The 24,067-nt window shown below is 36.6% G+C and overlaps 5 protein-coding genes across 7 annotated transcripts in view; 1 reads left to right on the top strand and 4 right to left on the bottom strand.

Annotated features, from left to right (window-relative positions):
• Window positions 1-1,299: 1,299 nt before the first annotated feature.
• LOC103140897 (H-2 class II histocompatibility antigen, E-S beta chain-like) lies at window positions 1,300-3,802 on the bottom strand. Of its 2 annotated transcripts, none has more exons than XM_007556251.2 (6): window positions 3,493-3,802; window positions 3,104-3,370; window positions 2,627-2,908; window positions 1,760-1,870; window positions 1,605-1,633; window positions 1,300-1,522 (listed from the first exon to the last, which is right to left on the bottom strand). In XM_007556251.2, exons 1-6 carry the CDS (start codon window positions 3,602-3,604, stop codon window positions 1,499-1,501), a joined length of 825 nt encoding a protein of 274 aa, XP_007556313.2. In that variant the 5' UTR covers window positions 3,605-3,802; the 3' UTR covers window positions 1,300-1,498. The 2 variants fall into 2 exon arrangements, with proteins under 2 accessions (XP_007556313.2, XP_016528928.1); XM_016673442.1 differs by having other exon boundaries at window positions 1,605-1,630.
• Window positions 3,803-4,604: 802 nt separating this feature from the next.
• LOC103140841 (H-2 class II histocompatibility antigen, A-Q alpha chain-like) lies at window positions 4,605-7,099 on the bottom strand. The gene is made up of 4 exons (XM_007556173.2): window positions 6,332-7,099; window positions 5,987-6,250; window positions 5,619-5,900; window positions 4,605-5,519 (listed from the first exon to the last, which is right to left on the bottom strand). Exons 1-4 carry the CDS (start codon window positions 6,489-6,491, stop codon window positions 5,392-5,394), a joined length of 834 nt encoding a protein of 277 aa, XP_007556235.2. The 5' UTR covers window positions 6,492-7,099; the 3' UTR covers window positions 4,605-5,391.
• Window positions 7,100-7,386: 287 nt separating this feature from the next.
• On the bottom strand, window positions 7,387-9,632 carry LOC103140843 (H-2 class II histocompatibility antigen, E-S beta chain-like). 2 transcript variants are annotated; one of them, XM_016673444.1, is made up of 6 exons: window positions 9,147-9,632; window positions 8,857-9,006; window positions 8,342-8,623; window positions 7,888-7,998; window positions 7,738-7,763; window positions 7,387-7,661 (listed from the first exon to the last, which is right to left on the bottom strand). In XM_016673444.1, the coding sequence occupies exons 1-6, from the start codon at window positions 9,205-9,207 to the stop codon at window positions 7,635-7,637; spliced, it is 657 nt and encodes a 218-aa protein (XP_016528930.1). In that variant the 5' UTR covers window positions 9,208-9,632; the 3' UTR covers window positions 7,387-7,634. The 2 variants fall into 2 exon arrangements, with proteins under 2 accessions (XP_016528930.1, XP_016528929.1); XM_016673443.1 differs by having other exon boundaries at window positions 8,743-9,006; window positions 9,147-9,625.
• A 12-nt stretch (window positions 9,633-9,644) lies between these two features.
• On the bottom strand, window positions 9,645-12,038 carry LOC103140842 (H-2 class II histocompatibility antigen, A-U alpha chain-like). The gene is made up of 4 exons (XM_016673448.1): window positions 11,357-12,038; window positions 10,899-11,159; window positions 10,530-10,811; window positions 9,645-10,440 (listed from the first exon to the last, which is right to left on the bottom strand). The coding sequence occupies exons 1-4, from the start codon at window positions 11,412-11,414 to the stop codon at window positions 10,313-10,315; spliced, it is 729 nt and encodes a 242-aa protein (XP_016528934.1). The 5' UTR covers window positions 11,415-12,038; the 3' UTR covers window positions 9,645-10,312.
• Window positions 12,039-13,327: 1,289 nt separating this feature from the next.
• Window positions 13,328-24,067, top strand: part of fam171a1 (family with sequence similarity 171 member A1) — a 28,202-nt gene continuing 17,462 nt past the window's right edge. Inside the window, exons 1-2 of the mRNA XM_007556176.2 lie at window positions 13,328-13,459; window positions 23,558-23,785. Coding sequence (XP_007556238.1) covers window positions 13,348-13,459; window positions 23,558-23,785 — 340 coding nt within the window. The 5' untranslated portion in view covers window positions 13,328-13,347. The remainder of the gene's footprint in view (window positions 13,460-23,557; window positions 23,786-24,067) is intronic.

Below are 24,067 nucleotides of genomic sequence, written 5' to 3'. Positions count from 1 at the left end.
AGGCGAATGTTTCCTTCTAGTTACGGATCAGATATTAGGGTTTAATTTGTCAGTCATTCAGAACAACTTATATAAAAGACGCATTTATCTGTGAAATTTTGTCTGGCACGCTGAAAATGCTGTTTTCCTAATCTAATATCTGGGGCTTTTGCTAATTTCTGTACTTAATTTTTGGGATGGACTTTGTTTATGTAATGTCTCGGAGACGCCTCTAGGGAGAGCTGAAGTTATTATTCAGAAGCCAAACAATAGATACGTTAAGTTGTGACATTTGATTTAGTTTTAATATGAATTATTTAGCAAATAGCAATGATTTTTCTTTTTTAACTGACAGGTAAAGTTTAGTATGATGCATGTTTCACCACGGAGCACCAATCTCTCCAGCTTTGTCTTTAAATTCAAAGGTTTATTATTAGGTCTGATGTAACCATTTTCTTCTGGAAGATTCCTCAGTTAATGTCACATCAACTATCACAGGTTGTTCTTCTCTTAGCATGAACTTTATGTTTGAAGTGTGTACTTTAATTTGCCCAAGGCGAAAGTAGAAGATAATGTAGGTAAACACATTCTGACATCTGCTGCTGTGTGTATTTATGTGCTTTATAGACTTCTCTTATCAAGCACAACAGAGGGTTAAACAAAAGGAAAATATTCAAAAGCTGAAAAAGAAATTCACTCTTACCAACTGGCCTAATACTACTTGATTAAATGTCACATATAAAGGTGAAAACAAATAGCATTTTAATGTATTTTTTCTGCTAATTATCAAATTTATTTTATAATTATCAGGAATATACATGAAAATGAGTTGTACAAGTCATCTTGTTCTAACATTCATTTAAAAATGAACACATTCATATAGATTTTAAGCAGTATGCTTACACACTTTTATGCTTGCAGAAATAAAAAAAATACTGATATGGGTAATACATTTCAAATACATTCAATCAGGAGCTTTGAGCAAGGTTCTTACACAGCCGTGGAAAAGTCTATAATTTGATCTTGACTCGATAAGTATGCCAAAAATAAAACTGATTGGTTTTCCCAAATTTTCCACTTTTTCTATTCTCTAAAAGACAAAAATCTAATTGATGCAGTGGATTTTACATTGATTTTTAATAAAATGACATCCTTTAAATATGCTTTGTCACATCACAGATTAATTTTAAAATGTTACCCGTCAATAATTTGGATTATTGTATGATCAATCAAAAGAATAAAGGGGACATTTCACTACCTTTTTGGACATTTTGCACAACTTTAAAATCAGATTGAACTGGCCTTGCAGTTCTTAAAGTGTGTCCAGTAAAAAAATGCCAAACAAAGCATTAAGTTGAAGTATTTTTTTTAACCAATGTTAACACAATGTGCTTTTAAGGTCTGCATTTGGAGTAACACTGGTCAAGGCTTGGCTCCTTGTCGAGTGTTTCGTGGTAGGAGAAGCTGCAATCAATCTCAGCACCTTTCGCCATTGATCCTGTGACAGCTAAACGTAAACTTAAGGGTTGTTTTCAGGAATCTCCTGCAGAATATATAAAAATATTACGGCATTAGATGAATGTTTCTAGAAATGATTAATATATTAACTGAATTTAAGAGCATACCTCAGATGTTGGCACTCTCACCCGCTCTGCTGTCAAAAGAAGCAAGAAAATCAATGAAACTGATGTACCACTTTTAATAAACACTATAAAAATAAAATATTTAAATGATTTTGATGGTATTTTGGTATTTCTATTACTTTGAATGACTCTCTCACCAATTGATTTCTTCTTGAAGAAGATAAACCCCATGACTGAAAACAATAAACCCAGCAGCAACCCAGCTGAACCAACAACCATCTTGTGTTTTCCTGAATCCGGTTCAGGCTCTGAAAAAACATTTATTTTAAACACAATGTTAGATTTAAATGCTTCCAATTCATACTAATGAAAGTTCACGTCCATATTTATACCATAAGTCACCCAGGCACTGTTATAAAATCAGTAATAGCACAAATGACACATTAAGGAAAGCCAAATCAATAAACGTTTGGATGATATGAAAAATTATGCTTTATGCTTAGAGTCAGAATAAACTCACATAATCTTTTTTAGATAGCTAAAATGTTCAAAAAACCAAGTTGCAAATCTTGCATTGAAGCAAGTGTCCACATTTTGTTGTAATGTTATAAAAAGACGGTCAGATAAGTATGTGGTTTGAGTATGAATTGAGTTTACTCTCACATGTATGTGCTTTTCGAGATGCCTGATTGTATCAGGGTGGATTTAAGACATGAAAACCTGGGTTTGGGTAAAAACAGATGCAGGTTCTTGGGACTGTGACATTTTCTACAAGTGTTATTTATTTATGGCTTGTTGTTTTTTGTTTAATTCCAGGTCAAATCATGTCTGAACTTCAGACAGTTGGAGAAATATTCCAGTAATTTCCCAGTTAAGCACAGTAAATTGTCCCTTTAGTTAAATATTGTGTGTGTACTGCAATATTGGTTAATATAAGTAGAAGTGAGTTTGTTTCCTGAATACCTTTTATGTGAATGTGAGTACAACTGTAAATGTACGAAAGATTTAAAGAGTTGAAACTGAGTGCAAACAAAAAAAAGTATTTTATTTTCAGACGTTCTCACCCAAGTCATAAAGCTTCGGTTCCTTGAGGCTTGCATGATCCACCATGCAGGCGATCTTCTCTCCAGGTTTAGGCGTGAACTCCAGGTAGCTGTGGATCTGATAAAGCCAGTGCCCATTGGGCAGCTCGTCAGTGGATGTCACACCAGATGTGATATTCTTTCCGTCTTTCAGCCACGTCACTCTGATTTTCTTTGGATAGAAGTCGTACGCGCTGCAGACGAGCTTCTGCTGATGTTGACTGTACTCTGCCTTCACTGACCTCAACCAAACGTAGGGCTCCACTGGATAAAACAAAGACTAAATTTGTCATTGGATGACAAATATTTATCATAGTCATAACATTTGAAGAGTCACACTACTGCACCTTTATATGCTTTTACATTTAAAACACTTATTAATCTGTTAAAACTAGATATATAAGAACATATTTTTCCAAATATCTGTACAATTTTTTTTTACCATCTTGTGAAAATTACCTGCAGCTGGTAGATTTTCATTTGCCAGTTGTGCACCTGTTTTGCAGCGGTTTATTTTCCATATTTGATGTGCCTGGAATCTTGGCATCTTGTTGAGCATATCTGCATAAGCTTCGGCTTTCTCAATGAACGCCACCACTTTTCCCAAAGTGCTGTTATATTGGCCAAGTAAAATCTTATTGAAGTACAGTTGTTCCACTAACACAACATCATTGCTGTCAGGAGAGTTAAACTGGCAGCGGCCTAAATAATAGCCATAAAAAGCACCTAAGAAATAAGAAAAAAAAAACATCAATAAATCAGGTGAACTCATTCCAATTATGAGAATGAGTATGTGAGTACAAGAGCAGCACCGCAAATAAAGATTATGTTGACCAAAAATCACGTACCTTCTGATGAAAACACCAGTAAAAGCTCCAAGAAAATTAAACGTTGAGTCCACATGTTGTCAGCTGACAGAAAGCTGACTGACGTCTTACTGGCAAATATACGATTCTGCATAACCAAGGAAGTGCAGCAGTAGATTTATCAACATTACTATTTTAAAGGAATAGCACCTCTACCAATAAAAACACATGTTCCACCTCCATTTTAGGAGGTGGAAGATAAGTTAATTATTGACAAGTCAATATAAAACAAAAGATGGCTGCCCACATTGTCACACTTGCACAATTGGCACCTTTGCTGATCAAAACAGGATTTGTTTTTATCTCTGTATCAGGAGATGGTAAGTCACCATTGGTTAATCATTCATTGAAAGAGTCAATATAAAAGGTAAGGTAAGGTCATTTTATTTATATAGCACATTTTCAGCAGTTCAAAATGTCTTTTGTGAATTAGAAGGAAATACAAACAAAACAAAACTAAAATGTTCAATAAGAATTAGTAATTTATAAACTAATAGGGGTTTCTCTGGATTCTTGTTTTGATAATACTAAATGTTGGTTCTCCATGTTTGATTTTTGTTCAGGGTTGTTAAATAGATGGAGCTTTCTGAGTTTTTTCCAGATTTGTAAACTTTCGCTACGTCTTGCTCCGATATTAAAATTATATCGTTAAATGTTGCAATTACAACTACAATTTCTAAACGTAGTAAAAGAAACATACAGACACGGGAAAGAAATGACACATCAGGAAAAATAGGAGCATAACAGTCCACATTGTTACATTATTAGTTTCATTTCAAATGATCATTTATTTCAACACATACAACACTATGGACAAGGAAATGCTTTCTTATAGATTTAATAATAATAATAATAATAATAATAATGATAATAATAATAATAATAATAATGACAGTAATAGGAGTAGTAATGATATAATCCAAAAAAAATCTTAAAACATTTTTTTGCTTCATGCACAAAACCCTTCTCTAAGTTTTAGATCTACCATAAGCAAAAAAAAGTCAGACAACTCAATAATTTTTTTTTTGCATGTTCAGTTTATTTTTGAGTATGTAAAACAATAAAAAAAAATCACAATGCTGCCAGTTTTTTTATTTTCGGTTTTACTCAATGACGTCAGTGCATTTCTGGAATGTGATGGTTCATGGTACTTTTGAGTTGTTTCAGAAAACTAGTTTATTATTGGTTGATCTAATGTTTAACACATTTAAGCATCTGGGAGCAATTTATAAGTTCAGTAAAAATAAAAAATAAATGCATAATGGAACTAGAAAGACGCTTGACATATTTTCACATCTTGTTCAAGCATTTTGCATGTAAAGACTTAATCCTACAAACCTATGCTCATGTTGTGTAGGTTGAGACCACTCAACAGAGACCCATATAATACATTTTGATCAACATGACGAAGGCAATTAAAAATGTAGGAAAAAGCAGAAAATTGTACTTAATCACTTGCCTGGATGTCCACATACCTTTGCAACTTGCCCAAAGGAACCAGAAACTGGTTTCTTGATGTGCAGAAGTGACACAACGATTTGAAGATTGAACAACAATTCTGAGAAATGCAATAAAGCAACTGAGAAAAACTGTAAAAATTATAAAAATGTAATGTGACCTGTGAGTGGTTCTAGTCAACTATAATTTTGTCATCCATGGCAAAAAGCTTGAATAGCTGATTTCACAGATGAATAACCACTAAAATATTTACAAATATGCAGGCTTTACGTCTGATAAAGCAAGTTCAAGAGAAACGCTACATAGAGTTTAAAGGTGATAAATTGTTTAGTGTGATTTTTTTTTATTCAAGTTGTTATATATGAAAATATGCATGTTATTTTACTCCACCGTCCATATTAATCATGTTTAACATCAGATAAATCAGTTCGCTTGTTGTCCCTTGACAATAAAAAACACTCCCACAGTGATCCCCATCACTCCCAGACCCAAACCCACTCCACAGTAAATGTCTGGACCAAGACTTGGATCTGTGTTGTAAAATTCAACTTCTGTAAAAGAAAAATTGAAATATTATAGATCAGCTTTGCCATATTGAAATATTTACATTGTGTTTTCATCATATCGCATGAAAGAAATAAAGCATTTACCCCAGATTCTTGTCTTCGGCGTCTCCAGGGCGGGATGCTCCACGGTGCAGGAGTAAATGTCCCCCTCACTCGGTGTGAAGGTCAAAGTTGAGAACTGGCGGAAGGTTTGATCGTTATTAGGAGAGTAGTCACCGACAGACACTCCCCTCCTAACTGGGACGCCATTTTTAGTCCAGCTGACTTTGATGGAGGGTGGATAGAAATTATTCACAAAGCAGATGAGGCTGTTTTCTACACCAGGTTCTACCTCCCTAGACGGGAAGATCATGCTGTCTGGAGGGTCTGAAGAACGTCAAAAGATAAGAAAAGTTTCACCAGCATTTTATCAGCTACGGCAAAAGAGAAAACGACTGTTGAGTTTTATTTACCTTTTTCTTCAGACACGGGCTTCATTTCATATTCAACCAATTCACCTATAGGTGGACAAAATTTTTGATTATCCAGAGCATCTTTTAGGATATGAAATCCACCCAAAAGTTTTTGTGGATCAGGAGCTATAACAGGTGGCACAGTGAACACAATCTCCTTCTTTGGGAAATCAATGTATAAAATCTGATCGCCGTCAAACTCAGACTGTATGTCGGTGTTGCCATCGTCAAAGCAGCCCACAAAATAGGTTATTTCATGGGGCTCTGAAAAACAATACAGTGGAATTTAAAATTCAACAAAACATTTAGCTCTTACTTGAACAAAAAACACTAAATGGTTCTTACTTTGAGAGAAGACAAAATAGGAGTTGAGAATGAAGACAAGTAGAGCAGAGCGCTTCATTTCGGACCTGCAGCTTGTAAATGAAAATAGTCTCACTCTGTCTGGTGGATGGCACGCCTTTCTTTGTAGCCGTTGCCAACGCTGGATTTTACAGTGAAACATGTGACCAATGTGGTGGAAAGCTTTTACTACAAGTGTAAAACATTATGACTTTAATAGTTTGAAGGTAGAGTAATTTCATGATGTTATTTTTTGTCAGAGGGAAATTTGTCTTACTCAACATGCTGACGTTTTTCCCAGAGAAATTTTCTTCACTAGATCCACATAGCCTCAGATTGTTTTCTTAATTTGTTTTCCTTATACTGATTCTATAAAACAGGTGTGTTATCTGTTTACTGGCAGAGCTTTTAAGATGATAACTTCATCTTGTCCCTCTCATAAATATGGTTGATAATAAACCTGACAGTAATTTTCACTTAACCATGCTTGCCAACTCTTCTTTCTTACAACACCATAATAGTTTTAAAAAAAATACTGAACCCCAGAATGTGGCAAACATAACCAAAGCATTAATAATTCAACTTTACATGAGCTTGCAAAAGGCATCAAAAACATTAGATCACATGTAAAAGTTGTAAAATGTAAAAATATATATATATATGACTGGTTTTAAGGCACTCTGTGACCTTTTAATATAAAATAGTTTAGCTTTTGTACCTGCCAAGAAGCAAAAAAAAAGCTGCCACTTCTCTCCTGTTGGTTTTCCTGTGTTTTAGTCACTTCACTGACTTGTTGGTTAGTGGACTTTTAATTTAATTGGATAATAATATGTATAATGTAAAATACACATTTACTAGAAAGTTAAACAAACACAGAAGGTTCAAATACATTTTAATTATTAATCTTGTTTGTATGGTTGTTTTTTTTAAAAAACAGGTGTAATATCTTAATTTGATTTCAAATTAGTCAGAAGATTGGTTTAGAAAGTGATGTGGATTGTTTGGGCAGTATCTTGACATTAAAGGTTTTTAAAACAAAACACAATGACTTTGCATTTGTTTCATCCCAGTGATGAACTGGAAGAAAATGACAAAGAACAGGTTTATTTATTATTGTTTTACAATAGTGTTTTAGTTCAGTATAAAATAAAAGTGCTGCAATGTTAGTGTTTGTCTGCAGAAATGTGTAAAAGGCAAAATAAAAAAACTTGAGGCATATGAAGGCTTGAAGTCTCTCAAATGTGGGATTAAGAAGAGTTTCCAGTGGTTGATAGATGTGTGTGGGGCTTCTCAACATTTCTGCAGCCTAAAGGGTTTCTTCTGGACATACATCCTAGATAACAAATAAATAAAGTTATAATCAGGTGTATACAGGAACACACAGGACAGATAAAGAGACTAAAACTCACCTCTGTTGTAGGCACCACCACCCGTCCTGGGTAAAACACCAAAAAAGTTAGAAAATGTTTCAATAAAATGTATTTAAACATGAACATAATTTAGATACTGAAGTCAGTTATGAAAGTGTTTTTTAAGTTTAAAGTGAACTATTGTCTCACCATTTGATGTTGTCTTGTAATAGATGAAGCCAGCAGCAGAAAACAGCAACCCGAGCAGCAGCCCTGCTGAGCCAACAGCAATCTTACTCCACTTTGAATCCGACTCCGGCTCTGAAATCAGATTCATCATGAACACTAAGTTAGACTGAAATGCTCCTTGTTTCAATGTCTGGTTTCAGATTTATGCCAGTGATTTATGCATTCATCACCACCTTATGAAACAAAGAAGATTTTGAATTTAGAGAGGAAGTTAAACACTGCACCTGAGTTAAACACAAACTTAATGTGTCAACTCTGACATGGTTTGACTACAGTAATCAATCATTATATTTAGGGTGCTCATCATTGAAGTGTTTTCATAAGGAAGACAATCTAGATGAATATACTCTGACTCTTTGGGCATAAAATGGTTTATTCATATAAACATTTTCTGTCTGCATGCAGACGTTCTCACCCCAGTCATGAAGCTGTGGTTCCTTGAGGCTTGCATGCTCCACCATGCAGGCGATCTTCTCTCCAGGTTTAGGTGTGAACTCCAGGTAGCTGTGGATCTGATACAGCCAGTTCCCATTGGGCAGCTCGTCAGTGGATGTCACACCAGATGTGACATCCTTTCCGTCTCTCAGCCACGTCACCCTGATTTGCTTTGGATAGAAGTCGTACGCGCTGCAGACGAGCTTCTGCTGATGTTGACTGTACTCTGCTTTCACTGACCTCAACCAAACATAGGGCTCCACTAGAAAACATGGACAAAACAAAAAGATTCAGTAGACCGTATTCAATCCAGGGATGAGTATTACATCCAGAAAAAGATGTCACTTTGATTACTCTTGTGCTGCCTTGTCTGTAGATTACCTGCTGTTAGTAGTTTTTGTCCCAGTGGAACATTTCTTTTGCAGAGGTTTGTTTTCCATATCTCGCGCTTAATAAACCCAGGATCGTTGTTTAGAATAATGGCATATACTTCACCTTTTTCTGTGTATGCAGTCACTTTTCCTACAGTGCTGTTGTATTGTCCTTCCAGAATTTTGTTGTAGTAAAACTGATCCAGTAACACGGCATCATGACCATCACTTGAGCTAAACTGGCACCGTTCCATCACATACAAATAGTAAGCACCTAAAAATGAGGAAATATTTTTATTAAAATGGCAAATGCTGAATGATTACAGAAACACATTTTACATCTGAACCACACAGAAGCAACTGTAGTTGGAAAGCAATAAAAAATACAAACTGCTTTAGCTTAAAGTCCCTTACCTCCTGGTGAAAATGTCAGAAAAAGCACCAGGAAAACAGAGAAGCCCTGAGCCTGAGGCATCCTGTCAGGTTGGCAACAGAGGTCCGACTGAGCGCTAACTGGTTCTGATCAGCAACAATGAGGAAGTACAGAAATAGATTTACCAACGTTATTTTTTCAGTGCAGGCGTGGCGTTCTTATTAATCTGTAAACACTTTTTGTTCTCTAATTCTATTAGTGTCAAATAATCTATGTTGTTAGTAGTTTAATATCTAAATGTAAGGAATAATCAAGTGTTTGACTCTCCTGTTGCCCTTCCTCATGTCGCTCATTTGTTTCTCATCGTCTCTTTCTCTGTTTCCACCAGTTTGTGCAAGTTTCTTTTTTCCATTTGACTGTGTCGTTCTTCATCATGATCCTTCATAGTATGGGTAACATCCCTTCAAACCACGATAGAATCATGGATAACAGCTTAACATTCAAAGCAGATGTAAGTGTAGGAGAAAGCACAAATCTAAACATTTTTTGTTTATTAAATAAGGACGAAAATTATACACAGTGTTCACTAAATTTAAAAATGACATCTGATGCAGAGTAAAATGTTTTGTTTTCAAAAAGTATACAAAATATATGGCATGTCTTAAAAACATTGTTTTAAGCTTTACTTTCCACAAGAAAACACCACTTTTAATTTGTTCAGCTTAGAGATGGAGGTGCTACATGTAACAATGATTTCAGATGGACTCTTCTTACACAAAATAACACAAAGTTGGTCTTAAAATCCTAACCAGGGGTAGTCGGAGTTTCTCCTATTCTTTTAGTGGGAAGCCCGACTTCAGGGGGCGTTCCAGTCGATTTTCTTCGACTGGGAAGTCGGGTTTTTCAAGTTCCGAGTACAAATGGGAGACTCAAAAAACTATAAACTCACTGTAAAAGAACGAGAGTGATCTAATACAACTAAATTCAAATGTGCAATGAAGAAAACACAAGAATAAACAAAGAAACTAAACACAAAGTAATAAACTTTATGACAACACCCTTCTGACAATAATACAGAATGAACAGAATATGGCAAGACCTAAGAAACAAGATGAACAAGGAAATGATTAAAAAAAAAACACAAATGAAAATCATAACCCAAGTATGTGAAGATTGTAACAGTTTACTATATTTAAAAACTAAAACCTTATGCTACATGTTGACTCTTGACAATGAAAAACACTCCGACTGTGATTCCCGACAAACCCACACCAAGACCGACTCCACAGTAAATATCAGGCCAAAGACTTTCATCCTTTTTGATGATTTCTGCTTCTGTAGAGAAAGTTAATAAATATATGAATTGACATAAACACACTTTATTTGTCAGAATAACATTTTGCATATATAATAAAGCTCATTACCCCAGATTCTTGTTGTAGGCGTCTCCAGGGCGGGATGCTCCACAGTGCAGGAGTAAATGTCCCCCTCACTCGGTGTGAAGGTCAAAGTTGAGAACTGGCGGAAGGTTTGGTCGTTATTGGGATGATATCGACTGAGTGACACCCCCTCTGAGATTGGGTGGCCATTTTTAGTCCAGCTGACTTTGATGGAGGGTGGATAGAAATTATTTACAAAGCAGATGAGGCTGTTTTCAACTTCCAGCTCCACCTCTCTTGAGGGAAAGATCATGGAGTTCGGAGCGTCTAAAGAACGTCAAAGGACAAACCAAAGTTTCACCAGCATTTGATCAATATTGTTATCACAGAAAACTAATGTTAGGGTTGATTTACCTTCTTTTTGTGGAGATGTATCTTCGTGTTTCAACACACCTAGTAGACCTGAACACAGTTCCTTGTTATCATGAGCATCACGCAGGATACTCAAACCAACTAAAACCTGGGCAGGGTCAGGGTCAATGAAGGTGGGTACGGTGTAAACTACCTCGTCTGTTTGGAAGTCGACATATAACATTTCCTCACCATCAAATTCAAATTGTACCGCAGTGCTGCCATTCTCAAAGCAGCCCAGAAAATATGTAATTTCATGGGGAACTGAAAAACAACAAAGAGGAAATAAACACTTAAAGCTGGATACAGAAGAAAAACACGTGCTTCCTATTTCTAAACATGATTTTATAAAATTTTGTATACACTAACACATATCTCATGAATGCAATAACATCCAAAGCATAACACTTAATAAACAACATTTCACTTTATAGTTGAGTTTGAGCAAAAGTCATTCTTACCAAGTGCGATGACGTTAACAGTGTTCAGAAAGAAGATTATGACAGTAGAGCTCTTCATGTTGGAGTGACAGCTTCTCACTAACAATCAGCTTTTCTTTATAGGTGTGGCCAAAAAGGGAGTTTACAGGTGAACATGTGACAACAGTAGATCAGGAGAAATCATCCGTCACATTAGAGAAACATTGGATGACTTTGCAAAGCATGACCAAAATAATAAAAATCAAGCTATAAGTATGCAGGATTATATTAGAGGTATGAGCTAATTTAGACACACCAGCATTATATTATGTTTGAAACCTGCCTGCTCTTGCCATGAAGTATGACAGATAATTAATAACATTTCACTAGACATGCCTCATTCAGATTAGTGTATCATTGTGACCCACATTATTTGGCCTGGGTATTAATCAGACATGAAGAGGTTAACACAACAATGCTAAATAAGGAAGATCTGAAAGGTGAACAAGCAACATTCCTCAGTGCCACCTATTTTTACCAGCTTTTTTGTCCAAACATGTTTGCTAGTAAGATTTCCTGGGTGTGGATCCAGAGCTTCTTCCAATCAGAACCAGGATAGTACCGTAGATATTAGTGATTCAGTAGCAGTGGTTAGTGGGGCTTTTATGAGCTATCAGCTTGGATTATCTTCCGAATAAACTGTAAGGTGTCCTGGTGTTCTTTTCATATACTTTTATACTTTGAAATTTGGAAGGCAAAACTGAAAAATGAAAAAACAGCAATGCATCAAAATGTATTGTAAAGTTCCTGTTTTGTCTCCTAAATCATTATTCAATGTCAAGTTAAATCACATGTCCAATTTGAACTGAGTTTTTCATCTTCTTTACCTTTCTAGCCTGTTTTTTTGGGAGCAAAATTAAACTATGAAATAAAATGTTTGGCTTTGGTTTTCCATAAATAGTTTATACACCATTCTTTTGTGAAAACACAAAGAAAATAGAAATATTAAAAACATCAGTCACTGTACAGACTACATCTGTTCTTTTTTCACTGTGTCAATGTTTTACATATTAATTATATATGGATTTTACCTGAGTACATTTATAGAACATGATAGGCAAAGAAGACTTAATACACAGCAGAATTGAAAAGGTTCTGCAATGTAAACAAAATCCTCAATGATAACAATACAACACAAACTTTTACATTTTCAAAAAAAATCATATTTTAATTATGTTTTACTGTAGATCTGTCTATGTGACAGTATATAGCATAGGTACCATCCATCCATCGATATGATAATAAATAAATAGATAAATTGAGACTGACCTTAATAATCATGAGCTTATATAAAATGTTAAAGTACATTAAGAAATATTAACATATATGTAAAATGTCTACATTTATAATAAAATAAATGTGAAAATCAGTACAAAAGTGTTTCAAATTTAAAACATTACATATCCCTTTGCTGAAGCATATTGTGAATTAATTTATTTCTTGACCGTCAAAGTGAATCACCATGAATAACTCCGTTAGAAAAATAAATAAATCAGATTTTAAACTAAAAATATGTTCAAGTTTCATTTGCTTCTTCATTAAACAGCTGTAGATCCAGTGCTTTTCAATTAGTGAATTTACATATAAACTGAGGAATGAACAGAAATTATTGCTAAATCATTGCACTTCTTTACCAGTAGGTGGCGGTAGACCTCCATAGATGTTAGCGGTGCTGCGCGTGGAGCAAGCCGCCTGTTGGTGCTGTTCTGGGGCATGAGGCTCAGAGGAATGGGGCCGTCTTCCTCCCTGACCCTGGCCCGTCGATAGAAAAAAAGGGCTGGGGATGCACGACGGGGCAGATGAAACACAGCTCTCCAGGCATAAAATCAGGACTGCTGATGCCGCAGAAACATGGGGTGTCGCATTTTTTGCGGAATGAACGCAGTTGTTGACCTGCAGTGAGTTTTTAAAGTCCAAACGTTTGGTTTCTACTTTGTTTCTTGAGCCGTTTTGCTTTGATACTAACATCTGCAATGATGTGGGCTGTGGACTGGAGTCGGACCGCTGCAACTGTGCTCTGCCTTTTGGGATACCTTACCTTCAGAGCTGCAGCCAAAACCTCAGCGGAGGGCACAGCGTCGCAAGGTAAAAAAGTTAATTTAATGTTTTGCTTGTTTGTGCGGTCAGAAAGGAAAGCTAGCTGGCCGCTGTAGAGGCTAGCGGAGCCGCTAGTCAGCTCGGATGCTGAGGGGGAATCTAACCAAGCTAACGTTAGCATGTTAGCTGGAAACACACTGAAACAAGAAGTTTACCATCTTTAAAGTGGTGATAATACACTATGAGATTAAACCCATAATTTAATAATTCACTCTAACCTACGGGAATATATAAATTTAAAATCTAGAAACCTCAGGATAATTTAAAGATGACTCCAGCTGTTGGGATTTGTCTTTTTAACTTAGCTTGTTTTTCCCAAGTAAAAACAGTTTTAACGCTTTTCTTCGTGTTAAAATATAGTGAACTTTATTTCAGGTGTTTCAAAATTTATATTGCATGCTTTAGGTGTAAGGAAGTTACCATATTACCTTTAAAACTGAGCATCCTTGTTTAAATCAGTGACCAAATTTAAACCAGTGCTGGTTCCCGGTTTATTATCCGCACTTTAATTAATTTTCAGTGTGTGTGTGTGTGTGTGTGTTTTTAATCTGTGGGTTGAAATATTGAAACAGTACAAAAATAACAATAGATATAGAACCATTTCTACTATTTTAAGTTAATTTATTATTTTAATGCACAAATCTATGTAAGAGATAAAAGAACAAAAATAATATGTCTTTAATTGTTGGTTTTTACGTATTGATATGCTCACTTAAATGACTATTTTACTTTTTGCAATTGACAGCCAAGTGATTTGTTCTTATTTTGTTTTTACATATCTGGATGCAGCATAATAAAATGAATTTCATGTTGAGTGATGCATTAAAATTATGCTACAATATGATTTTCAATGTATAGATGTGAGTTTGAGCTATTTTTAACATCAGTGTATGTAAATGTATAAAGCAAAGCTAAGCCAAAATGCTGCAAAACAAAAGAAAACATTCAGTGAAAATTTAAATCCACAAAGTAAGATTTCTGTTGTTTTTATGTGAGATTTAGTTTTTTGTCATTGTCCAAAATGAAATTTTTTTTTTACTTTATTCAAACTATATTTAGTAATTTTATAGTTAAAATTCACAAAAACAAAACTTCACACTTCATTTTAAGATAACTAAGCAAATAACCCCTGAACAGTAAAAATACATGAAAGACTTGATAAAAACATCTTAGCAGACTTATGATTATTCTCTTTCAGTTCCTCCTGGACTGACATCATCTCTACTGGCATATTTTATTTTGTGATATCTCAAATACTGAAATAGGCACCAAACATGGCTGAGTTTTATGAACAAGCTCTCCTAATTAAAGGTGTTTACCTGGATGTAGATGCTAGTAGCTTAATCCACTGGAATAGTCTTAAAATTCAATGTATTCACCGTTATTTGCAGAGAATATGATAACAGAGAACAGGATTATGAAATGGATTGAAGGTGAGTGTTAAGCACTTCAGCAGTGGAGATAAGAGCAGCTACAGATGTCTCAAAGTGGATGTGTAAAGTGAACATAACCCTGCCTTCTCTGGCAGGTTTGTACAATAAACAGATCTGTCATGGTGTCTTTTCCCTGCACAAAGCAAAGCCCAGCAAAGATTTAAAGTGGCTATAAATCCCAGTTATCTGCTGGCATCTCATCCAGTTGCTAACTTCAAAGCTGCCCTGTCATAGTAGCTAGTAACATGGAATCACATCTGTTTTACTCATTACTTTTATTTATCATCACAAGCACACACACGTCGCTGTTGTGTGTGTTCACTTACTGATGTGGCTGGCCTACATTTGGGCCTGTCTCAGCACTTGATTTTACAGAGGGATTGTAAATGTAAACGTACAGTTACTTTCCCTTTAAACAAGCCAAGAGTTTGTAGTGGAGATAGGTTTTCCTTTAAGCTGCTGATTTAAGATGAGATGCAAAAAAAAAAAAATCTGATAATTTTCAAGATTGTGAAACTTTTAAGTTCATTCTGTCCTCGGCTCTCTTGTTTTCTGCTCCTCTGGTGTTCACTTTGGCTCAGACTGACCTTTAGTTGTCTCAAAGGAGAGCGAGCTCAGGTCGATACTCGGTATTCATCCTGATGTATCATGCAAGCAGCCTGGATGAGTGGAGCCAGACAGACATTCTCCCTGCAGATATAGATCTCGTTTACGTTACTGCTGCCCAGAGGAGGCATGGTGTTGCATCCTTTAACGGAGAAGCATTTTGTGATGCAGACAAACCAAATCGCATCGTCACCATCTAACAAAGCCTGGCAATTAGAGCACTAGATCTTGGTGTGAGGACTCGCATTTGTCAGAGCATTAAGAGCACTGCATTTAGAGATTAGGTCGGTGACCTTTTAGCCCGAGAGGAGAGCCTTACTGTGTTTTGACGGGAACTGAAGAGAGTCCATTTGCTCTTTAGTCTGATGACGTAATCTAATTATCTCCCCCTCCTGGTGCGTTAATGAGACTGACATTACCTTTAAATCCAGAGGAAGGTAAAAATAGCAGTCTGGACCAGACTCTAGCTTGATTCCTTACCTGCAGTAGTGGCCCTGTCTTATTTAAACATGGGATTTGTGTATGTTTTGCACGGCTAACTTTGATCCATGCTGGCACATAAGATGCTGTCCTCCCATTTTGTTTGCTCCTTTTTCATATTGACATTTGTTACTTTGTTACTTTGCAAGTAAACAGCAGCACTGACCCTGCAATGTATAAGAAGCTAACCAGAAGAGCAGACTCACTTTTTTTGTGGAGAGGTTAAAAATAAAGAAGCTGGAATAATTTTGTATGTCATGGAGTCGTCTACTATAAAATATTCACTTTTTTCCCCTTACAAAGCACAAGCCGTTGCTTGCGAATTTTAAAGAGAAAACTATGTAATAAAGCAACAAAATGCACAATTAACTGAAGGGAAAAGTCTAAGCAAGGACGGAAAGAAATGTGGTGCTTGATAGAAATTATTTATATATGTAATGGAAAGTAACATTTAAATGTTTTGTAGGGCTGCATGATAGGAAATTTTGTGATATCAGGTGGGATTTATGCCCGTTTACGTCTTTCCACACTTTTTCATCTGTGCTTCCCGTCCAGTGTGAGACTGTCCACATTTTAAAAAGATCAATTATTTCCTAAAAAAGCCGGTCAAGTTATGTTATTAGAAATAGATATTTTTAAAGTGGAACTGAAAACAAACTTGATGTAGTTCAGCTGCAAAGCATAATATCACTATTTGTCCAACCCTCTTTGCTAAACGTCTTAATTATTGATGAGTGGACTTTTGGGCAAGAATAAACGAGACTTTTTTATTCCTGAAGTCATTTTATGATTTATGGTGATACATTCTCATAATATGCCTTACTTGAATGTCATCTTATAGTGTCTTTCCCATTTCAATTAATGTTTTTAGAGAAACTGGCCTCTCTGTGCCTCATCATCGCCCCAGCGAAACAGGAAGTGACTTTATGTTTCAAAGTTTTACACATGTTAAAAAAGAAATGACTCTTCAACATTCACCAGTAAATCATTGAGCTCTTGGACATTTTACCATTTGTTTTTTTGTTGTTTTTTTTTTTTAATTGCTTGCTGAGAAGCATCCCCACTGCATGATGCCTCCACCACTCTGCTTCACAGTGGGGGTGGTGATGTACAGTGTTTGGTGTCCAGAAAACACAGAACCTCGTCTGATGGACAGAAAGCTCAATTTTGGTCTCGTCAGTCCAAAGATCATGCTCTTTCCACGTGACGTCATACATCTCAGGTTCTGACTTGAAGCAGAGCATCTTTACTTGCTGATGATGGAGTTTAGACAGTAATACATCTGCCGCAAATACGATTTGATGCAAACCAAAGAACTTTCATCCAGATGACGATGGAGTCTCCCACATGCTGTTTGGAAAACTAGTCAATCTTTGATGAGTTTTCTTTAACAGTGTCTTTGTTGTTGCCGCTGTTATTTGACTGGTGAAAAACCCAGGTAATGTTTCTTGCATCTCTCATTTCAGTTGCTGAAGCTTGTAAATCCTCTCTCACTAGTCTCCATCTTGGATTGTCACTCGGTTTGGTCTGGGTTGATTTACACATTTTCCTTCCATTTCTTAATGATTGCATGTTCAGTGTCTTAGAGATTTTCAATAGCCCTTTGTCTGCTTTGCTTGGAGTGTTCTTTAGTCTTTATGCCGTAATGGTAGCCAGTACTGATTAGCCATTGATTAGACCTTTCAGACACTGGTGACTTTGTTACACACTCGAGTTGTCTCTATGTTGTATCCATTTATTGTGAGATGACCAATACTAACTGTTTGGACCGCTCTTGAATTGGATCAGTCACTTTAAACGAGGTAAATCTTTATTCAGCCATTTAATTTATACTATAAAATATCTTTGTCATTATGGCTGTAGAAATTTGTTTTCAGTTTGATATTATGCTTTTTTTTTGTAACTTATTTTAACAAAAAAGCTTAATTTTTGTCTTGATTTATGTGTAAAAGCAAATCAGCCATCCCCCCAATGAAGAAATTAACTTTAAATTAAAGGCTGTCTACTTATTAAATATCCAGTTAGAAGTTATGCTAATGCAGTTAAAGATATTTTAATTTTAAGTATTTTTACAGTAGACGTGCTGGACAGGTCAATAAAGTTGGAGGTGCCTGTTTTTGTTGTTTCACTTTTTCCAAGCTCCTCGTTTTCTTTTCGGTATTGGTGATACATTTGTTGTGGTTGAAGAAGTCAACCCAGTAATACAGTTACATGATTACAGTTCAACAGTTCAAATGTTGAATTTAATTATTAATATTTCAGTATGAATATTACCATCATACTGCGTAAAGTCTGCAGAATAACAGCAGAGGAGGGAGTGAAAGATGTCTTCTGCTCTTTAACTCTTCTCACATGACTGCAGGATGTTTTTCTAATTATCCATGTGCTTCTAATTGAGATGATGAATTGGCCCTTTTTTTCAGGTTACTGTTCTGTGCTAAAGTGGTGAAACTATTTGCGATGATATTTGACTCATTTCTTTTTTCTTTTAACTATTATTTAAAACCTCAGTATACATGTTTTCCATATTCTTAATACCTGGTGTGGTTTGTTTTGCATGATTTGTAATTGATTATCTGAGTTTTAAAGGTCTATCAGAAAAAGTGAATTGGCATTTCTTTGAGAATAACAGATTGTCTTTATTATATATAAAAGAACGACATAAGACTTTACGTCTTCAATGTTGAGCAGTCAATAATTATTCGTAATAAGAGAAGAGGCGACATCAGGGGATTCCTGTAAAAGACAAGAAAAATCAGGGGATTTGGTGTGTTGAAATGGTTATTTCAAAACATAGATGAAATTATGTCAAAGTTGACACTTGAAAGCTCCTTTAGTATCTCATATCTAATTGTTTAGATTTAGTATTTAGCTACTGGCACATGCTGGCTCTTCTAAAATTACAATTCTAATATACTTTTACAAATAAAGCCAAAACTATTCATACTCCTAACAGATAAAGGTTATAAAGCAATCCTTTAATTTGACTAGCAAGTTTTTTCTGACTTAAAGCAACATTAATGTTCTGGAACGCCCCACCCAAATCCTGACCTGAATCTGATCAGGGTGATGGAAAGGATGCCTTCTAAACTTGAAGATTTGGACTCATCACCAAAGATAAATAATCAAAATAGACTCTAAACTGTAGATCCTTAATTCTTGAGATTTCAAAAAGTTTGCCAACATTTCCAAACTCGGCATGTTCATTGACGGACAACAATTAAAAGCTCTGGAAGAATTAAACTTTGCTATATCCTGTTCAGCCTTCCTGTTAGCAGCAGGAAGTCTTGTTCTCTTGTAGCCTGAATGAATCACAGTTTGACATGTGGGGAAATAAGAGTTTCCTTTTTTGGAGCTTCTACATGTAGTCTTCTCTCAATAATGTCTTCTTGACTGAAGATTGTTTTTGGTGCGTTCACTGATCTGATTTTTGAGTCTGTCTGGCTAGTCGCACTGAAATCTATCAGGTTCTGGTCACCAGCCCATTTTTTGGTGAATTTCAACGAACCCACAAGTGAAAGTTATTCATCGAACATTCAGATATTTGCGGTACCAACAGAGTATTATTATGTAAAATATAAATAATTTATCCAATACAATACATTTAAAGCCTGGTGAGTAACTTCTATAAATACCAGATACAAGGTTATATTTCAAGAAATTAGTGTTTGGTTGTTAAAACCTCAATTGACCCCTAGTGGTGAGATAACGACTAATTATGCTACACCAGTGAGTCCTAGTGTGTCTATTATTACGCTAAGTGTTGTGTGCAAGTAAGACAACATTTTCTCTTCCCCCGTTTGGAACAGCATCTAAATATTTCACACACCCAGTGGAGGCCAGCCACACCATCCATTACCAGCTCATTACACCTCTGGTAAAAGGTGCTGCAATGAATGGCCTCTCCAAAACGTAATCCAAGGTGTAGCATGAGCAAACATGCACATGTATTCTGTCCTCCTCCTGCGCTCTCTGTGTGGTCATTGATTCTGCTTGCATCCAAACAGAGAGCCGCCCTGCTGCTTTGGCTGCCGTCGTAGGTGATAATTAATCTGAGATCGCAGCGTTGGTCAGATCAAACGCTTTCATGCCTCTGTTTTCCACCCACAGATAGGAAGTCTGTGAATAAGAAGAGGCAGATTTGGAAATATAGAGGCTTGGACCAGACTGATCGCCTCCTTTTTTTTATGTGTGTTGGAGTAAAAAAGGGAGACTCTTAGCTTGTTTAACCATGATGTCACCTCAGTAGTGATTTATTGGATGAGCTCTGGGAGGAGACTGTTGGATTTGTACTTGTGATTTAAGCCCGGCTCTCTCAGGGGAGTATTTCTTTTTTTAAGTGAACACAGCTGGTACCCCTAGCAGCATATCTGTGGGAGTGGGACAGGACGTGAGGTCATAAAAGGCAGTGAAGACTTTCTTGTTGAGGGGGGGAGAGAAATCCAGGCTTGCATTAGAGTGGTAGTGATATAATAAAGGAGAATGAGGTAAAGACTTGAAGCAGATCTTCACTCTGGAGGATAATCATCTGTTCAGCGTGAGATTGACGCACTGTTCTGCCAAATCTGGCCTCGCACTAAGCACCAGTTACCTTCCACCCATTTCACTCCGGCAGAGAAACTATTGTTAGGTGGAGCCTGCACTGTGGCTGAACTCTCCTCTCCATGTCGACAGAGTGGTTTCCCACTGACCACAGGATCCCTGAGTGGGGGGTGGGGAACATGTCTAGTCAAGGATAGGTATGTGTTGGTGTGTGTGTGTGTCGCTGAGGGTGGGGCTTCAAGAGGGAGTTATGACAAAATCCAGCTTCAGAGAGCTCTGGGGAGTGAACATGGTTTAGTGAAGACGGAGAGGTGGAGGAACCTTTTAGCTGTAAGTGAGAGGTCGCCATGGGTCAGACTGGGTCCTTCTTGTCATGTAACGAAGACTGGAGGACTGCGGCTTTGTGTGTTTGTGAAAAATATAGTGTTTTTCTACTGAGATTGTTTTTGTCGTACCTCTGGGCCATGAGGATAAAATGGATGTTTGGTTTCAGCATGTGATTCGAATATTTGAGTTGAGTATTTTTAAACCAAACCACCTTTGGCTCTGTTGTACAACAAGCAGGATTTGAGGATAAAATGCAAAGTAAAAGTCCAACTCACTGTCATTATGTTGTCCTCATTTTGCTGTAAGAAATAACTCGTACTGAGCTGAAGGTTATTTTAAAGCAAACCTGAAGCATTGCTTGATTTGACCCCTTAAAACTTTTTGCATTTCCAGATAAATACAATTGTCCCATAAAAGATATTTGAAGATTAGACCTTCTACTTTATGTCAAAAATATACTTGAAAAGTTAGTATTTTGTAGGACCATTTTTTGCTCCAATAACAGCTACTGAACTCTTTTGGGGAATGTCTCTACCTGCTTTGTACATCTACACATGGAAATTTCTGCCTGTTATTTGATCCAAAAATAGCTCAAGCTTAGTCAGATTGGATGAAGAGCATCTGGAAATCAATTTTTAAGTCTAGCCATAGATTCACAAAGGAATTTAGATCTGGACTTTAACTGTGCAACTCTGTCAAACGACTATGCTTTTATCCAAAGTATAATCTGGTTTTATGTTTTGGGCTTCTGTCTTGGCGAAAGGCAAAGTGCCCCAGGCTCAAGTCTTTTGCACCATCTAACAGATTTTCATCCAGTATTGCCCTGAATTTTCGCCATCAATTTTGGATGGTGTATTCAGAGTAATGTACGGTATTCGTTTTCTCCACACACACACACTGTCTGCAAATGACAATGTCAACAGATTTTCCCAGCTGAGCTACTCCAGAGTTACCAGACTTCTTCTCCTGTCAGTCTAGGTGGACCGCCATGTTTTAGAAAGCTTAAAATAGGACTGCGTCATCCTAAGAAGATATTCAACTCCAACATTGTTGCTTTTTAACATTGTGAGGACAATCTGTCTTATGAAAAACTCATATTTTCCTCTTTTTTTTTTTGTGATGTCATCTCTGCTTTTCATGAACCTTACCATGCTTGTCACAAAAATCCACATCTGGGTTTGACATCAAGAGTAGAAAAAGCCCAGTCCACCGATCAAACGCTTGTCACTTGAGCGGTAGCAGTCAACCAAATTTTGCCTCCAAGCAGTCTTTTCCGAATGCGGGATGACAGTCGTGACTCAATATATTGTGCAGCTCTACAGTTGATGGATTTACGCTCTGTTGGATGATAAAAAATGGGGGAAATGCTTTTTGATCCAACCTTTCTTTAAACAACTTTCTCCATGACCTGTCTGCTGTGTCCTTTGGCCTTCATGATGCTGTTTGTTCCCTAAGGTTCTCTAACAAACTTCACAGAACAGCTGGATTTGTACTGAGGATTGTTCTCATATTAAATTACTAATTGGCTGATTAATCAAGGCAATTAGCTGCACTTAGATTTCGAAGAAATGTGAGAGTAAATGGGGCTGAGCATCATAATTTTCAGATTTGTGCAAAAAGGTGAAAACCATGCATCATGTTTTTCCCTCCGCAGTTATGCACTACTTTATATTTTTCTAGCACATATAGTAACATTAAAATACATTAAGGGTTATGGTTGAAATGTGACCAAATATGATAAAGTTGAAGGTATGATAAATGTGGTGATGAAAAAATGAAGTGACTCTTTATTGACAGATAATCTTTTAAAGTAGAAAACACCAATAAAAGTGATAGTATATTACTATGGGCATCTAGAAATTAATACATTTTTAATTGGATTTTTTTGTAATGCTTCCATCCTGCATCTTTTTTATTTGTTTATTACTATTTAAAAACAAGGAGCAACAGTTTATTAAGTTCTTAAAGGGAAGTAAAAATAATTTAGTACTTTTATTTTTTTGCCCTCCAGTTGTTGTTTAGATTCCTGGCCGACGGTCAAGAATGGTTTGCTAAATTTGTTAGCAGTCAACAAACACGCAGTCATCCAAAAAGTGAAATTATTCACTCTGTTTACACAATACTCAAAAGTTGGAAAGCTGGAATATTGATATGTTAGTGCTAATCAAAAGCAGTCGCAAACAGTTTTTATGCTCTGACTAACCAGTTAAACATCTAAATCAGCTTGACTCTTTTACGACACTCCAGGGGAGCCACATGCGAGGCAATCAGCCCTCCGTGTTGCATTGCTGTTCGGCAGAGTGTAGAGAAATATCTATTTATATACTCATATTACTGGTACCGCTATGGTGATGTAGCAAGTTTTATTCCATACTTCCATTAGAGTTGTTTATAAAGGCAGCTGTTTTTCCATCTGCTCCAAGGCTTCTTTGACAGAGGGAAATGGTCCATTGTGTTGGAGGGGAAGTGCCATTGGCTCAGGCCCAGAAAATGGTCAGACGGCTCTCATTTTCTGGGATGTGGATTAGAGGCCAAACGTCTGGCACAGAAACTAAGCCCAGATAATGAGACGATGGTATTTTAGATGACTGTAATTATAACACCTCTATGTTTTTCACCCATATATCACTCAATTTTCACTGTGATTTAGACTGTAGATGCTGCGCTCTGACTGGACTGTTTGTTGTTGCGTCCACAGAAGTGACTCTGAAGGTTCATCTGAGTGACGCCAGCACTCAGCAGCCCTTGCTCGGAGCAACCATACAGCTCTTCGCCAATCACACTTCTGTAGCCACAGAAACCTCGTCAGCTGATGGCAACACGTATTTGCGCTTCCCTTACCGCCTTGGGACGCCGCTCGTTGTCACCGCAACCAGACAGGGATACGTGCCAAACTCTGTTCCCTGGACTCCCTCCAAATTGCCGGGTAGGTCTGTGTGAGATATTATAAAACAAAAGCACTGAAAACGATGAACGTTTTCCAATGAGAATGTTTCTACTATCTGTATAGTTCCTTCCGCCAGATTGTGTATAAAATAGACACCGCATGTGTGTGTCAGGTGTGTGAGCTTATGATGAGTGGGGTGCTCCATTACTAATTTATTATATTAGATGCCAAAACCCAGCATGTGGTCTTCCTAAGCCTCCTTTTCAGTAACGCACACACACGCCATCAAAATGCATCCCAAGAGCCTGTAGTATTGTGTGT

Source organism: Poecilia formosa, unplaced genomic scaffold (assembly GCF_000485575.1).
Source record: "Poecilia formosa unplaced genomic scaffold, Poecilia_formosa-5.1.2 Scaffold77, whole genome shotgun sequence".
NCBI classification, from domain to species: Eukaryota; Metazoa; Chordata; class Actinopteri; order Cyprinodontiformes; family Poeciliidae; genus Poecilia; species Poecilia formosa.
This window is presented reverse-complemented; position numbering and strand designations above follow the sequence as displayed.

Bases quoted from the DNA above. Each gene is read 5' to 3' on its own strand.
- LOC103140842 (XM_016673448.1), bottom strand. From the start codon at position 11,414: ATGAAGAGCTCTACTGTCATAATCTTCTTTCTGAACACTGTTAACGTC. The intron at 11,160-11,356 runs GTAAGAATGACT...GTTGTTTTTCAG, and splicing joins TGTTAACGTCATCGCACTTG to TTCCCCATGAAATTACATAT. The intron at 10,441-10,529 runs GTAATGAGCTTT...CTTTCTCTACAG, and splicing joins GCCTACAACAAGAATCTGGG to AAGCAGAAATCATCAAAAAG.
- LOC103140843 (XM_016673443.1), bottom strand. From the start codon at position 9,207: ATGCCTCAGGCTCAGGGCTTCTCTGTTTTCCTGGTGCTTTTTCTGACA. The intron at 9,007-9,146 runs GTAAGGGACTTT...CCTCATTTTTAG, and splicing joins TCTGACATTTTCACCAGGAG to GTGCTTACTATTTGTATGTG. The intron at 7,764-7,887 runs GTGAGACAATAG...TGTTTTACCCAG, and splicing joins TTACAAGACAACATCAAATG to GACGGGTGGTGGTGCCTACA.
- LOC103140897 (XM_007556251.2), bottom strand. From the start codon at position 3,604: ATGCAGAATCGTATATTTGCCAGTAAGACGTCAGTCAGCTTTCTGTCA. The intron at 3,371-3,492 runs GTACGTGATTTT...CTTATTTCTTAG, and splicing joins ACTGGTGTTTTCATCAGAAG to GTGCTTTTTATGGCTATTAT. The intron at 1,634-1,759 runs GTGAGAGAGTCA...TTCTTTTGACAG, and splicing joins CTTCAAGAAGAAATCAATTG to CAGAGCGGGTGAGAGTGCCA.
- LOC103140841 (XM_007556173.2), bottom strand. From the start codon at position 6,491: ATGTTTCACTGTAAAATCCAGCGTTGGCAACGGCTACAAAGAAAGGCG. The intron at 6,251-6,331 runs GTAAGAACCATT...ATTGTTTTTCAG, and splicing joins CTATTTTGTCTTCTCTCAAA to AGCCCCATGAAATAACCTAT. The intron at 5,901-5,986 runs GTAAATAAAACT...GACGTTCTTCAG, and splicing joins GCCCGTGTCTGAAGAAAAAG to ACCCTCCAGACAGCATGATC.